This window comes from Hetaerina americana, unplaced genomic scaffold, assembly GCF_022747635.1.
Source record: "Hetaerina americana unplaced genomic scaffold, ioHetAmer1.1.p SCAF_16, whole genome shotgun sequence".
NCBI classification, from domain to species: Eukaryota; Metazoa; Arthropoda; class Insecta; order Odonata; family Calopterygidae; genus Hetaerina; species Hetaerina americana.
Window position 1 is genome coordinate 1,052,236 of NW_027286719.1, and position 16,869 is coordinate 1,069,104.

Here is a 16,869-nt window from a genome sequence, read left to right on the forward strand (position 1 = left end):
CTAGGAATTTGTATTCATTTCAGTATGTCCTGGGAAAAACAGGTAGTGGATTTAAAGCACAAGTTGGACTCAGCATGATACTTATTAAGACACCTAAGATAAGCTACAAGTATAAAAATTTGTTTAAGTTTCATTATGGTGGATTGTTTTGAGTATTGTATAACATTACACTTTGGAGGTCTTCCCACTTCTTAGATATGATATTGTGAGTACAACAAAAATGGAATTGTTGCCTTTCAACATAATAGTTCACCTTTTTAACGAATATTATCTTAATTAAAAATTCTTCCTTTTTCTTGTGATATTATATTATCTATTTTGTCTAATGTAAAAGCTTCACACGAACTAACAATTATTCACATTGCATGTCAGTTAGAACAAAAAGGATGAAATTGGGACCTCAAGAGATGGGTATACATTTTTACAACTTACTTCCTCTTAATTTCTTAAATTCTAAGAATATTTTTTCTTTTAAGGCTCAATTGAAAAAAAATTCTTTGTAAAAAATTGTATAATTCCATTGGGGCATATATGGATGATGAGTCACATATTTAAATTTCATGAATTATCTTATTTTTGCCTCAAACAGCTTATATTTACATAATATGACCTGACATGCCTCATATCTTGTATGGTCCCTCTATATTTGATCTTTTGGGCAAATAAAATAATTATGACTACTGCAATAAAAAGAGGCTTGTATGGTGGTAACATTTGTTTTTTAACTGTTTCATTATTAATTTGCACTGCAAAAAATTGCATATTTTATCTACTTCAAATTGAATTGAGATCTGGAGCCCATTGATGTTTTCAATTAGATTCGTACATAAAATGCATGAAAGTTTACTATCAGTAGTGAATGAAATTTGAATTTTGTATTTGAAGATTATTGCTTTTTTTGATGTATGGGGGTCTTAGAGTTGCTTGCTTGAAAATTTCTTTGAAATGTTGGCTATTTTGGAAGAAAGAAAAGTGAAATATGAGATCTAAGTTGTTGGAAAGATTACCTTTCTTGATGAATGTTCATTTTTCATCGTGCAAAAATTATTAAAATCAATTGTAATGACCAATATCATTATTTGGAATGTTTTGAGGGAGTTAGATGATTAAAACTTGTAGATTTTTCCATGCCACTTACACGTTCTTTTATATTCTGGAGATGAATTTTGACAGTGCCCATACATTTTTCGATAATATCCATCCATTCATTTTTCATGCTGCAAAAATTCTTAAAATTAATTCCCATGCCAATGTTAATATATACAATGTTTTTAGACAGTTGGGTGCTTTGAATTTGTAAATTTTTCCATGCCAATTACGTGTTCTTTCATATGCTAGAAATGAATTTTTTTGGTACCATTGCATTCTTTAGTTAACTTTATTATCTGCCTAATTATATTTAAAGATGGAAGTGGGAATTTAATGCTGTTGAAAATGCAAGTGGTCTTCATGAGAATCTGACTATTAAAAGTTTGACGCCTTTTTCCTATAGATCCACAAATTCTTAACGGCTTGAAGTGGACATCATTGCTGAATGAAGCATTTAAGGAAAATTTACAGCTGGATCCATCCTTGCGGTGGCAGTATTTTGGAAGCCAGAGAGGTTTTATGCGAGTTTATCCTGCACTCAGGTAAGAGAAATCATTCTTGGAGTGTTTAAATTTTAATTTGTGAGGGTTGCTGGAATTGTTTGAAGAATACATCAGTGCTGATATTATCGATAAGAAATGGTAACCAGCAATGAATTGTGTGAAAATTCTAACAGTTTGAATCTATTATGAATGTATGTTTGGTAAGTCAATTGAGGCAGCATATGTTTGACCCAGCAAATGGCCAAACATATCCTGCCTGATGATCAGGCAAAGTGAAGATAGAATATTCAAGGATCCTTGAAGTTCTTCATTCTTTTGTTTCAATAATTTTCATTACCATGCTACCATAGTGTAACAAACATAAATAGATTAAAAAATCATTGATTTAGAGATCATTGATCAGAGATTGTCAAATACTAAACAATGAATTGAAAAATATTAAAAAATGGTCTAATCCTCAAACGTTTAGTTGGAAAATGTAGTGTTGAGAAAGTGAAGGAGAAGTGTCGTGTTCTCTTAATAAGATCTCTCAAGGAGTATGAGGCAAGAACATGGTATCCATCTCAAAAAATGCCGACTACAGAATCAGACAAGGCACATACAAGGGCTACCAGATGCGAGCAAAATTCATGAGAAAGAGCACAAAGCATCCCACATTTGTTGCAAGATCAGGGTGGGAACCTTTAGATATTCAAAATTTAATGCTAGATTAAATGCATATAATGATATATCTCTATTTGAGTCTGTGGTAACATAGATCCCAATGTACATACATAAAAACAATTTACATACAATGGTCATTTGTGCATTATGATATACATCCATTAGCTAGCATATTATCATAGGCTAAGTGGTGATAGACTGTGCCAGTCAATAACTGGGGGAAATAACCCAATTAACGACTGGGGGTAGTGACCCATAGAGTTGGAAGAGAGTCATTTTGGGTTCATCCCATCTAAATGAAATGGAGATTCTCAGGTCCATGAGAAAGTGAGTCGCCTTTAACCCTCCCTCTCTAAATAAATGTCTAAAAATTAGGAATTGAGAGAAATATCACTTCAAATTTCCAGTCTTCAATTAAAAAAAGCAAAAATGACTCATGTGTTCGATCAATTACAAGTATTGATCTTGTGACACAATTTTGAATGATTTGATTATCTTTGATCATTCCCATCTCTTTTTTTGTGAAATTCCATCTCAGATGGTTAATATCTTCACACCCTTTGAATTTATTTTTTCCTACAGATCTCTGGTCAATGATCACTTTGAAAAATCAATAAGAGAAGAAACATGGAAGTAATTTAACGAGGCATGGAGATATCCATAAGTTTTCCTCATCCTTAATTAAGTGAATATTATGTTGATAAGTAAATTCTTGTTCTGTATATAGTATCTGAATAATTCTTTTAAGTATGATAGAACTTTATTTTGTTGTCTTTTATGCCAACAGGTGGCCAGAAATTCCAAATTTGCCTGATTTATTTGATGTCAGACGTCAGTCGTGGTATATTCAAGGATCTGTTTCTCCCAAGGACATAGTCATACTAATAGATGTGTAAGTACCCTTTGGGCATTTTGATATTGCTTTTGCTTCTGAGGGGTGATTTATATGTATTTTATTTTCCTCATTCCATTCAGGAGTGGGAGTGTCCATGGCCAGACTTTTGACATTATGAAGATAGCTGTGAAAACTTTGCTGAACACACTAGGAGAGGATGATTACGTCAATGTTGCATGGGTTGGTCTGAGGAGATCTTCACACTCTTCAAATTTCCTCTTTCCTATAGTTTGTAATGGGTGATCACAAGGGTGACCTATTCTTGCCTGGATGTACTCTATATGCACATGTTATCTTCTGCTGTCAACATCATCCACAAAAAAATATTTATGGAATCGGTTCACATATATTTAGCCCTGCTCACTTGCCTCTGAAGCTTTGTGGAAAACTCAGGTGAAATGCACCATTAACTCACCAATTCAGAGCAGTGTATCCATGCACTAGTGTACTGCCACACCTATAGATATCATTTATATTCTCCGCTATATCAAAAAATGCATTGCCGATAGTTTATTTTTTCATCCTTCTGACATCAGAGTTAGTACAAATGTTTAGTATAGGCCCACAACCCCACAGTAGCTCGTCTTGCCTAAAATGACCAAATAGTTGTTAGTTTTAGATCATTAAGCAGGAAAAAAACTTGATTTTTAAAAATTTTGATATTCTTCTTAAGGTTTCACCCATCCAACTAAACAACAGAATGCTCTTGGAAACTTAACAGTTGATTGTGCCCTGAAGGATATTTGCAGGAGAGTTTTTATGTTTTAAACATAAGTGATGTATGTGTAACACTGTTCTGAGAAAGATATTGGACTATTCAGATGCTTGATGCCATTTATCACGTGATGGTTTTACCTTTATTCTACAATTTTTTACTTAATAATCCATGCTCATGGCAAAGGGATTCAGTATGCATATATTTTGGTTTAATTATATTATTTTTAGATGCATGAATTTTACTTTCCAGTATTCACTTCTTTAAAATGTCCTGCATAGATTTTACAGTACCACAGGGCATTTATGGATGGTACTCAAATTTTGGGTACCACCCATTTACTCCCAAATGGTTTCACGTACTTTTCATCTCTCTCTTCAAAGTGCTTTTAAACTTTCCCTCATGGTACTTGTTAGCTCTTGGTGTTGTGTCAAGCATTAATCCCCAAATGTAATTTTAATGGAATAGATTTGCCATTTCATAAAGTACTTTTTTGCTATCCAAATTTTGGAGGCATTGTTAACTGTATTTATATAATATTAGGCTGCAATACCTATCCTGTACAAACCACGTTTAATTATGAAGCCATATCCTTACTCATATACTCACCGTATGCATACACCAAGATTGGTGGTTCAGGGAAAATACCGATAATAATAATGAATATGCATTGGTAGTTAAGTATATAAAACATAATAGACCTCATCAAGACAATAAAATTAATACAGGTATATAATGGGTACATAAGATCAGGAACATTATGAGAGAAATATTTATCTGATGAATATAAAGCTTTAGATGTTAGCCATGAGTATATCACTGATCTAAATGTGGCAATGCTAGCTACTCTTGCATTGCCAGTGTATAGCTAAATTTGTACTTAAAGTATGTAGTTTTATTCCCATATTTGAGAATGATTATTAGGATTTATTAAAACTACAGTTATTTACTGATAAAAGAGATTTATTTTTTGTGTTGTGATCATTAGTTTCACACCTTGCGGGGTTATGGTTATGGTACTCCATGGAGGTCATTTTTTACATGCAAGAGAATGTAGAAAACAAACTTACTAAAAACTGTCAAAATTTGGCATCTGATGAAAAGTGGTCGGCAGTGTACCGAAGATGATGCTTGGATTATTATCCTGATAGCATTTTCCTATAACCAAGAAACAAAAGAAAAAATCTAAATACCCAGATGAAATAAACATGATTAGCTTTCTAAGAATATAGAAAGCCTAAGACAATTTTTAACCATTCATTGGCCTGAATTAGGCAATTATCTGCAAAACCAGCCAAAATATTAGGGTTTTTTCCCATTTGTAAAACCAATGGATGAGAAATAGCAGTTATTATTTTACTAGTTTATGATTTGAATATTGCAATAGTTATGGAATATGATGGGAAATAATGATCAATATTTTATCTGACGATGTAATCATTAATTAGATTCGCCATAGCTACAAAGGACTGAAACTATAATTATTATGAAGTTTAAGTCATGATTATGCTGTAGTTTCTGCTATAAATGCATGGTATTTAAAACATAATGAGTGGTTATTTTTAATTTGCAAGCCCAAACACTAGATTTTTCATTGACTAGTTGTTGACCTCTTCATTGCACTAATTTAGATTTTATAAAAAAAAAATTATGGACAGATGATAAGCACTTCAATGGGTGTAGCTGAAGTCAACCTATTTGAAAACATGTCATGTAAATGATATAATAGTTGGTGTTGATCCTGCTCTCCATCACTGGCTTGAGTGCAAGTAATACTAGTTACATACCACCTGTGAGTGATGACAGGCATTATGCTTTTTTGTTGCCACTGATCTGTGAGTAATATTTCAATTCACCAATTTCATACATTCATAAACCATTTTTTTAAATTTTTTATGCAGAATAACTTTTTAATATCATGCAGCAGTCATTGCTTAAATTGTTTTTCAGTTCAACAATGAAGTTGATTGGGTGATACCCTGCTTAAATACTTTAGTTCAAGCTACAAGTTACCATAAAGGACTTTTATATGATGCTGTTGACCAATTACAAGAAGGAAATCTTACCAGTTATGCAACTGCTCTGGAATTTGCATTTGAGGCATTTAGGAAGGTAGGTTATATCAATGAAATTATATTTTAAGAAAACAGTATATGTAAGACTTTGATTATATGATTAACACACAAATGTAAACTCCTTTAAGTATTTTTAACTACTATATTTTTGTGCAGCCGCATGCATTATTTGACTTCTGAGGAAACAATAAATGAATTAGGACCTCATATTTTATGAAGAGGAAGAGAGCACGAAAATTGAACTCGGCATTCAATGAGTTTATACAATTCCAAATATCATAAACAGTGGACCCTTGCACAACAAGCATCATTCGTTTTGCAATCTTTCTCATAAAGTGAAACACTTAATAAGCAAAAAAATTTTCTCTATTTATTAATGTAAAATACTATAATGCATTCCTTGCCAGAAAAAAATAAATGGTTTATGCAAAGAAATTATGCATACATTGTTTAGGATATTCAATCATCTTCATGTTTTCTTCTATTGCAGAATGAGCCAACCTAGAATTGGAATTCCATTTGCAGGAAACAAAAAAGGATCAATATAATTAATTTATTATTTATAGTACATTCTCAATTCTTTTTTGTGAGAAAGCTGTCTGGAGTTATGTATTTTTACCAAAGCTTCAAAATTTTGTGAATAAGTGACACAGCATTATCGTTGAATAAATTTGTAGCATGCATAGCCACCACTTTACTAGGGTGATGCTTCTCAATGTGCGATGCTATGCATTCCCCTCTGCTGTCATATGAATTCACTTTGGCATCTTTTTCCAGAAGAGGCCCGTCTCATCACATTTAAAAACCTGTTGCAGCAGGTAATCCTTTAGAATCTATGAACTTCTTGAAGTTACCGAGAAAGTTCTCTACTATCTGAGCGAGAGTTCAATGCTTTATCATTCCTCACAATATTGTGGATGCTGGTTCTTTTCTAAACTTCTCGAACCACCCACAGCTTCCCTTAAATACTTATTTTTCGGTCATTGGTGATCCTGACATCTTTTTAATGAGGTCGGCAAAAATCAATTTTGCCTTCTCATGCTAATAGCATGGCCTCACAATTGCTTTTTGTTTATCCATGAGGAGTGAGTAACCTTTCAGCTTCATTGGGAATGCATAGCAGTTGAGAGATATTCTTGTCACACCCTTTGAAGCATTTACCTCCTTAATTTTACCCTAGTTTTTGAGAATAGTTCAGTTTGTTGGCATTGATCGAATGTATGTTCATGATGAATCAGCCATGCTCACATTTCATTCTTACTTTTCAGTGATTTTACTTTTCATTTCTAAGGTTATTTTTATTCTCCTGTGGCTGTCTTCTTGTTTTGTTTTTTGGGACAATTTTAAAACAATTCACAAAATATTGTGAAAGTTTGCACAAGAATATAACAAATAATATGTCTGCTCTGTCTGAACACAAGTTTGGAAAAATGTGTGACCATTAGCAACATTAAGATACTAATGGAATGAGTGCTAAGCACAAACTGAAACAGCAGGTTCATGATTATTCCCGGAATCCACCTCTCCTTGTCGCTCATTATGTGAAAAGTTACTTGCTAAGAGAGACGTGAGAAAAAATTTTTTTGCTCATTGTAAAAATTACTCTTTATGCAAATCACTTGCTACACAAATAGCTTGTTAGGTAAGGTTCCACTGTACTGGCTTGCATTTGTGGCCATACCTCAATCACCCAACATTTAGCCAATTTTCAGTTATGCAGAGCAGCAAACAAACTTCCTCAACTTAATTTTTTTCCCCTGCTTCCATATAGTTTGAAGGAAGAAAGCAACCTTGGGAAGGATCTGATTGCCACAAAGTGATCATGTTCTTCAGTGATGGTGGAACAGAGTGGCCTGAGGAAATCCTCAACCATTATCGCAATGACTCCATCACAGAGAATGTTCGAATTTTCACCTATGCATGTGGCCCTCACCCTATTCCTACTGTAATCCTGAAGACAATTGCGTGCGAGACGAAAGGGTACTTCAATACAATTACAGCACTAGGAGCTATCAGGACTCGAATTCAGGTATGCCATTAAGTTATGCCATGCAAGTTGTAGTTGTCCACTTCTTTTTCTCATGACTAGTGTCTCTGATTGTGCTTCAATGCTGCTTATTATTGAATTATTTCTGTACACTTTTGGTATTGCTGTATATTGGAAAGGGTATTTAAGGAGTTCTTTTTGCTTTGGAAGCCATGGCAGTGACTTTAAGTACATGCCACATGTAAGATAGGGCATGATATTGTAATTGGGCTTGCATTTGTAACTTATATGAACTCTTAATTTTGCCTTCCGTTATTGAATTTTTCACAATATCATGGATTAAGCATAATGTTTATTTATTATTATTACAAATTCTACAATTTCATTTGATGTCATGTGGTAACATACATCCCAAAGAACATAAATACAAACAACTTACGAACAGTGGTTATTTGTGCATCTCACACTATTGAGTGAAATGAACAAACGGGACACCAAAAAGAACTAAGTATTTTGTTCATGTGAAAATGTAATTATATTTGAGGCTTTGAGATTTTTTCTTGCAAATATTTACAATGTTTGATTAGAGGTCAAATAGCTCTGCAGGTAATCTGTTCCAATATACAATTGTTTTATTGAGGTATGACTTTTTTATGCAAGTCATTTGTGACCAACATTCTACCAAATTTCTTATGGTTAATCCTATGAAATTTGGTTTTTCCACAGTTTTCCCTACTTCTCCCTATATTTTCCCCCTCTTTTGCAGATGAAACACTCCTCAGAGCCTGTTTCTTTTTCTCCTAGTTTGTAAAGAGTCGCAACATGGTTCTTTTAACTTTTCTAACATACTTTCTACTCTCCTATATCTAGCTTCCGTAGTTCACACTACCTCCAATTTTGTGCTATGACCTTCTATGTACGGGCCCCACACCATTAATAAATGCTCAAAAACAGTCCTTACCTGGGTTTCACATGTCTTTCCGTTAGTGCTTGAACTGTTTTAATTCAGGTTTCTCATCACCCAATCCAGTATTTTTGAAAGCTTCATTAACCATGTAAGTCATATTCATCATCCAAAATCCTTGGTTAAATATACTGCAAAATATTTGCTAATATCACATTTAGGGATGAATTTACCAGAGAAATTGTATTTCCTGTTAGTGATACTTGCTACTAAGAGTAATGAAATAGGATATTATTTGCCACCCAGACAGCCATTGTGTTTACATGACTTCACAATTACTCTTCTTCTCAACTTTCCTGTGGACAATGCAGTAATCTGCAATTATCATCTGAGGTTTCCATGGCATTTATTCACAATGGTATAGGCTTTTTGGCATTCCTCCACATCAGGGTGCCTCTTGACAACAACAGTTTTTCCAGTCATGCTACTGGCATCTTCAGGTCAGAAGTGACAATGCATAAATTTTGGCTGTCATTGGCTCGGCCATTCAGGGACAACCTGCGGATCCCATTCCCCTATATAAGATAGCCAAAATGGACACACTGCCACTTTTGACATGAAGATTCCAGCGGAATGGCTGGAGAAATTGTTGTCGCCAAGAGTTACCCCGATGTGAAGGAACACCCAAAAGCATTTTTTACCATTGAAATCTGCAAATAGTCGTATTGGTTAGTTAATTTTATCAGGGAGTTCAATTATGTAGATTAAAAACAAAACCAGTATAGGGATGCCACCTTGTGGATTTCGCCATGGCACACTCATTTCTTTGGGACATATTTCTCCTGCCTTTGGCCTTTGCATTTGACCCTTTAGGATATCAGGAGATAATTCTGCTCTCTGTTTGCAGTGGTAGTTGGCCCATCATGAGGATAAGTCAATGATGAACAATCATGCCAAATGCCATTGATAGATCAATTATTATGGCATCAACTTCTAATCCTGTACTTATAGAATTAGTAATACCTTGACAGAAACCCAATAGTTGTGCATCAAATGTGTGCCCTTTTCTGAAACCATGTAGGCCATTGAACAACCAGTTTTTACTCACCCATAAATCCCAGAGATATTTAGCAATTATCATTTCTATTAACTAGCAGACCACTAAAATTATGTTTACCAGTCAGTGTATAATTTTCAGAAGGGGCTTTGCCCCTCCTTTGAGGATTCATTTATGTGTGCCTTCTTCTCGTTTTAAGGTAGGGCATTTTTATTCATGGTGACTTTAAGTAAATAATTTATATAAGACAAAGCAGCACTACCAAATATGTTGAGCAAGCCAATTGAAATGTCATCTTGCTCTATTGGCTATTTTTACCATATTTTCTTAGTTTCTTTAAAATTCTCAAATTATTTGCTGTAGTTCTTCTAGAATTCGATATTTTTGTCCCTCCTTGATGTCTCAAAGGATGAAATGCCATATTCAAAGTATGTATTTTATTTACCTTCCCAAATACGCACTAGCGTACCAATTGTTGAAAGCATAAGCTTATTATTTTGACCTGTGAGTAGAGTTCTGTCCTCATTTCTATAAACTGTAATATTTTCCCAAATGGCTTTCCCTCTCCTCAAGTATTAGTTAATTTGGTTTTAATTACCAGTCAAGATTGTTCTGCAAGACTATATCCCTTGCTATTTTCTTTTTCCTACTTCAATTCCAAGCTAATATTTTACAATTTTTAGTGATTACATACTTTTGTAACTTTTTGTTGGTATTCCCCTTATTATTTTTTTGCAGTGATTTGATTTTGTGGTTGTAGAACTATAGGGCAGTATTGATTTTGAGAATTTTTTCTGAACAAAAATTTTTTTAATCCTTCCTCCATTATCTTCGTAAAGGCATCCTAAATTATTTCTATATTCTGACCCCTGGCTAACCATTCGAAGAATTTCTTCCTTAAGATCTGCAGGAATCCTTCACTATTTATATATAGTCCTTTTGTTTGCTAGTCCCTTCCACAGGGCACTTTCCCAATTAATATGAACACACACGCAGCTGCATGATTGCTTATTCCCAGGAAGATATCCGCTTTCCCCACCCTAACATTTGGTCTCAAAAGTACCAATGGCATTGAGGGTGTTGGTCCCATGGGTGGATTTATTCAACACCCGCACAAAGCCTTCTTTGTGCATTAAACAACGACTAGCAATTTCTTGGGCTGTCTCATCCCCTGTTGAGACCAGAGATGTTCCATTTCCACCTTTTACATGCCTGCACATCATCTCACAATCATTTCATAGCCATTCCAAAGTGTTTACTAATTTTTTATTTGCCCATATGGAAATCCCTCCAGCGCAACTATCCATATCTCTTCTATCAATAGCAAAATTTTGGTGGAAGATCTGGTTTGGTAAAATATGATTGGCACCTAGCCATCACTATGTGCCAATTACAATATCAGGATTGTATTCATCAACCAACATCTCAAAATTCATTACTTTATTCTGAACACTCCTGTGGTTAACCTGAGAAACTATGAAGCTCTTGCCTTCATGTTCTTCAAGCCTTTGAGATCCAACTCTTGCATCCTTGGCAGCTTCTTCTACTAACTCAGTGAGTGAAGTGAATGTACCACAGTATGTAGCAGTTCTCCAATTTTCATTGATCCTCTCTTATTTAGGTTCAAGCCCTCTCTGGCCAGATCAGTTTCATTAATCCAACAGTTCAAATGGACAAATAGGAGTCCTTATTTTCTGCACACTCAATGCATATCATAATTACTTTAGTCATTTTTGTAATGTGTTTCCTCTCCTTGATTTACCACTGACTATGGCTTTAGCATATTGAACTTCTTCCTTGTGATTGTGCACAGATCCTGAATGGGGCCTACCACATCTTGCTTACCCATTCACCTCCTTTGTCCCCACACAAATCAGTGCTACTTCTTTGTCATGCTCTTTTCCAGCACATGCATTGCCAGGATATCTCTGCTGGGAGTCACCCAAGGTGGTAATTGATTTTTTTTACCTGTGATGGGAGGGTCCTCAAGCAAATCGTGTGTAAAGCCATTTTCCATCCCCTAACTCATCCAAAAGTTGCCCATTCCCAGGCTCTAAGAGCATTCTCAGGATGATGTTTATTTGTGGAATGTGCCCCACGTGGGCATGGTAGGGAGTCTCCCCATCTCAGGACAAGAGGTGGGTGATCCTTCACCCAGGCTCCAGTGAGTGTCCTTAGTTACCCCCCATTACTGCTTCCCTTTCTATTTGTCATGTTTGCGGAGCTTGCAGGTTGAGCTTCCTGAGGATTCCCCTTTGCCATGATCTCAGCCGACCCTTTTCCCGTTCCGCACCCCTCACTTTCTCCGCTGTGATCACTATTTATGCTAGATAGACCTCGCCTCCTCCTCCATCTCCCATCTTTCCTTCCCTCACATCTTCATTGGGTGCCATTGCAATATGCTATTCTCCATTGAGTCTCTCATTTCCAGCCCATACCACTTCAATTTGTTCCATTGCACTCGCCAACCCAACATTTAGCCTCAATATGCAGTCTTCCTTTTCTCCCATCAGACTCCTTTGCACATTCCTCTAACTCACATCTTGAACAATTAACATTTAACCACATTCCATGCCAATCCTCAATGTGTTGTGAAACCCTGAGCACTTAACCACTGCTGTGCCTTCCAACTTCCTCACTCCTGTCATCTTAATACAAGGCCTCTTTCATTAGCAGTGGGTTGGTTTGCCCAGCCTTCTCAACTGCCCAAGACTGTCAGTGGCTTTTTCAATACATATTCTCATGCTTAGTGATTTTAAATTTTTGTTTAAAGCCAATATTCTTTGGAAGCTTGGTACATACTTAAATTTGATTCAGTAGTGTCTTTTTTCAGACATTTACTACCATTGGCAGGTGGCTATGGGCTTTGTTTGACAGCCACCTTTGTTGTCCATAAAAAAAGGCAACAGCACCATGAAATATAACAACATATTTACAATCAAGCTATCTAACAAAATAAGGGTGTAACTTCAAGGCTTCCCCCTTTGGACCTGTCTGGCAATTAGACATATTAATATCTACTCGGAACATGTAGGGAAATCGTTGATTTATGTACCCTAAATTAATACTTACCTGTGGTACGGTATTATGGTAATACATGAATTTTCAATGGTCAAGACTGGCTATGTTAGTCAATGTGGTATGTAATACATCACATTTGTGTTCTGGAAATTTATTTTGGCTTTAAAATCTCACACATGATATTCCAATTTAAGCACATAATTTTCACAATTTTATTTATTTATGTAAGTTAAACTGTGTATATTACATATGCTGGCTTAAGGTAATTATTTTCCACTGCAGTAATTTGGCTATATAGGTTCATAATCATCAATTTTATTATTGTCATTAGAGGAGTAAGATGCCAGCATGTTAATTTGAATGGCTTATGTTTTTCATGGTGCTTTTGTTGTCCTGGTGAAAGCAGTTTTTCAGTATTACTTGAAACAGCACTACAGCTGCTGGCTGGCATTAGATTAGTATAGTATTTCATGTTATATTCATTTTATTTGCTTTAACAAGTTTGAAATGCAATTAAACACAAATCATTCAAAAGTTAGGTGTTCAAAAAAAATTACATATGAATTCAGGAAACTTGATAGGAAAACAAAAATTTATATTTCAAATCTCAGCCCAAGAATAAAAGAACAGCCTCCAATCAGTATTTAGAAATAAATTTGCATTTCTATGGCCACAAACTAAGAAAGTTGTCACATAAAATATGTATTAGCATTTTTGAAAAATGTATTTCAAATATGATGACAAAGCATCTCCATTTTCTCCCTAAGGCCTTCAGTGATTTTGAAATTATTTACAGATTTTGTAGAGCTTCAACTGGGAAGAGTCCTACATGATTAACTTATGGTAGCTGATATGTTTTAAAATTCAACACTTTTTTTCAAAATACCTTATGAAAAGTTATAATTTTAAATTTTCAGTCCAGAAATTTTATGATTTATTTTGATATATAATTACTAACATACTTCATTGTGTTGCCATATGGATTAATACCATCTCAAGTTCACAGCAGTACAGTTAAAGTAAACATTTCATAATTACATTTTGAATGGACCTCTTCCATTACTTTTATAGTGCCCTAAAGTTGTACTTTTAGGCCCTTTTCCATTGATTTTGGCAGCAGTCAAACAATTTATCTCCATAAACTATGCAAATGCTGTTTAATTGTATTGTAAATGTCATTTGCATATTCTTATGTGTCACATTTCAATGAAATCAGCTTTTATCTGATGCCCTGTTTTAACGCTACAGAATCTAACAATTCACTTATTCTATTATAATGGTAAGATATAAGTACATATTTTTATTTGCCAACATCCTACATGATCAGGATGTGGTTTTATGATTAAAACTAGTTATAAATACTATATGTGCTTTAATTTTAATCAATATGAAAAGTGCGTCAATATATATTGGAGTAATGGAATGAAATTCTTAATTTTTTTCTGGCAAGGTGGCAAACCTGGTTAAGGTATCTACTTTTATTACATCATTTAATAGATGAGAAGTAGTTGTGCATCAATGTGTGTAAACATCAATGAGAACTCTACTTGAAAAATTTTAGTTAGTCATGGTAGGGCATCATGCAGGCAAATACACTCTGAGACTTGAACTGGAGATCTAGAAATGGGAGGGAAAGAAACTGTAGTGATAGATTCAGATGATGGAAGCTGTTATGGGACTTGAAGGGAGGCCCTCCAGAGATATACTAGGATTTTAATAGAAATAGTGTCGTTAGCTATTTCAATGTGTATAGTGTTTAGTTTTTATGAAATGATGTATGTATGTATTATTATTTGTAAAGTAAACTATTAGAGCAGTTTGCTTGGGTGTCAGTAACTGTGAATGATTGAAGTATTCATGAATTTTTCATAGCACATAAGCATTACCATTCCTCAATGTTCTTGTTCAACTTAATATGTAGCATGAGAGAGTTGATGCTTGCATTTGAATGTGTCTGAAAACCCTAGCTTTGACACGAATGACATTTCCTGGCCATCTCCTTGCTGCCCCCATGATACTGCTCTCACTCTGCTCACCTTTTGCTCAGAAACAACCACCGACCACAGGGATCAGGCCCTTTAGGGTGCAATCAAACAGATGCCCACCAAGAACTGAGCTGTATCTATGATGCAAATGTGCTGAACTACACAAATAAATGCTGTACCTTTTCTCATTTTTTTATATTTTGCAAAGTATAAATTTTTCAATTGGAATAGTTAAACAGGAAGTCAGAACTCTCAAGATACTGATAGCCACTTAATGTCTAAATTGTCAGCACCCTAAAATGTGTCATACCTTGCCTTGGCCCGCCCTTCTTCACCGGTCCACCCCAAGATTGCCGCCCTCAGTGTGTGTGCTGCATACTCAGCATGTGGTGCATGACCCTGCCTTTGACCCACTCTGATATGCCCTCACTGGCACTCACTCAGAGCATCCCATCTGTAACCCTGAAAGTCGACGGACAAGTTTGGCACTTTTTCATTTTCTGGGAGCCAAATTTTTAGGTGAAACAAATATTATATTTTTCATTCATAAAAAAATTTCATGGAAGCAACAACTATTTCTATTGGAAAGTTCCTATTAAACAAACAAATTCCATTTGTTATGAACTGAAGTTTTGCAAAGTGAAAAATCATTCATCTTGACCAGGATTCAAACTCAGACCAGGCAATTTCCAGGTCTAAATCAGTGCTGTTTACAGTTTAGCTATGTTACTAAGGATTTCTCTCTTGCTTTAATTACAGAATGGCATAATCTTGCATGCCAGTAGGTGGCATGACTTCAGTGAAGGCAAGCAGTAACTTCACTGAAGTTACTGCTGTAGTACTTCCCAGAGTTTCTTTGAATTTGTCGAATGCATCAACAGAGTTAATTTTTAATACAAAAACCATGGTGACTTCCAAGCCCCTAGACCCATGTCCTGGGTTAAAAATGACCCTGTTGTAGTAATGACCTGTTTTAATGATTGAACTTTTTCCTAGTTGTCATAATTATGCATGAAAGTTGATGAAATCATTTACTCACAATTTTTACAAGATAAAATGTAAGTTTTGCACTATCTCTCAAAAAAAGTGCACATTTGGATTACACGTTTAGCAAAAACTAAAAAATGAAGCACCAGATATTGAAGACATGGTTATTAAATCATTTTTGTGCATAAGTTATGGAATTGTGTGTGACATTATCTTTGCAAACAATGGTAGAAAAAAGTAAAAGTTGCATTTTATTCTGTATGTTACATTTTAGTGCTGCATAAATATATCAAGAATATAAGGTTACTCATTGCTCAAGGTCACCAGTGCAGTACTTTTGAAACACTTTCCCTTTTTACTGCTTACAAACTGGTTTGTCACAGGCCTGACACAAGATGCTTGTTTAGTTCCCTTTACACTCTCTTCTCACCTGACGGCATATTCAACCTCCAGTTATTTCAACTGCTTTTGGATTTACATCATGTTTTACAGCTTGTATATTTGCTAACCTAGACTGGATGTATTTTTGTTGAGAGGTCTACTTGAAGTTTCATTGGAAAATCCCTTTTAGAGATGCTTGATGAGTAAAGTAGATGTAAACAATTCTCACTGGTGTGATCTTCCTCCCTTTGTTCATAAAATGTTGAATAAGTTTCTTTGGCACATGATCAGCACTTCACTCAATATTTGGCTGCTAGTCATCTTTCCCTAAATAATAATAATAATCATTTATTTGTGCAGCGATTTGTCAGTACATACAAATATATGGCATGTCAAAAAATATAATCAATGCATACAAAATCATTGTTATATGAATTCATCAAAAGAGTTGAAAATTTTCTTTTTAACAATTGACTTGTTTTAAATTAAAATTGAATATTGATTTATATTTGAATATATATATATATATAGAATATAAACTCATTAATACATTCAGAATATACTTTGTGTACTTATCCACCGCCATTAAAAATTTGTTGTCCATACT

At 34.7% G+C, this 16,869-nt stretch overlaps 1 protein-coding gene across 2 annotated transcripts in view; it reads left to right on the top strand.

Annotated features, from left to right (window-relative positions):
• LOC139686973 (voltage-dependent calcium channel subunit alpha-2/delta-2-like) overlaps positions 1 to 16,869 on the top strand; it is an 89,369-nt gene that overhangs the window by 47,557 nt on the left and 24,943 nt on the right. The window contains exons 5-10 of one of the 2 annotated variants that reach the window (XM_071584015.1): positions 1,493 to 1,631; positions 3,043 to 3,147; positions 3,231 to 3,330; positions 5,816 to 5,977; positions 7,712 to 7,969; positions 14,360 to 14,377. In XM_071584015.1, the coding sequence (XP_071440116.1) occupies positions 1,493 to 1,631; positions 3,043 to 3,147; positions 3,231 to 3,330; positions 5,816 to 5,977; positions 7,712 to 7,969; positions 14,360 to 14,377 (782 nt within the window). The remainder of the gene's footprint in view (positions 1 to 1,492; positions 1,632 to 3,042; positions 3,148 to 3,230; positions 3,331 to 5,815; positions 5,978 to 7,711; positions 7,970 to 14,359; positions 14,378 to 16,869) is intronic. The other variant, XM_071584016.1, reaches the window with a different exon arrangement.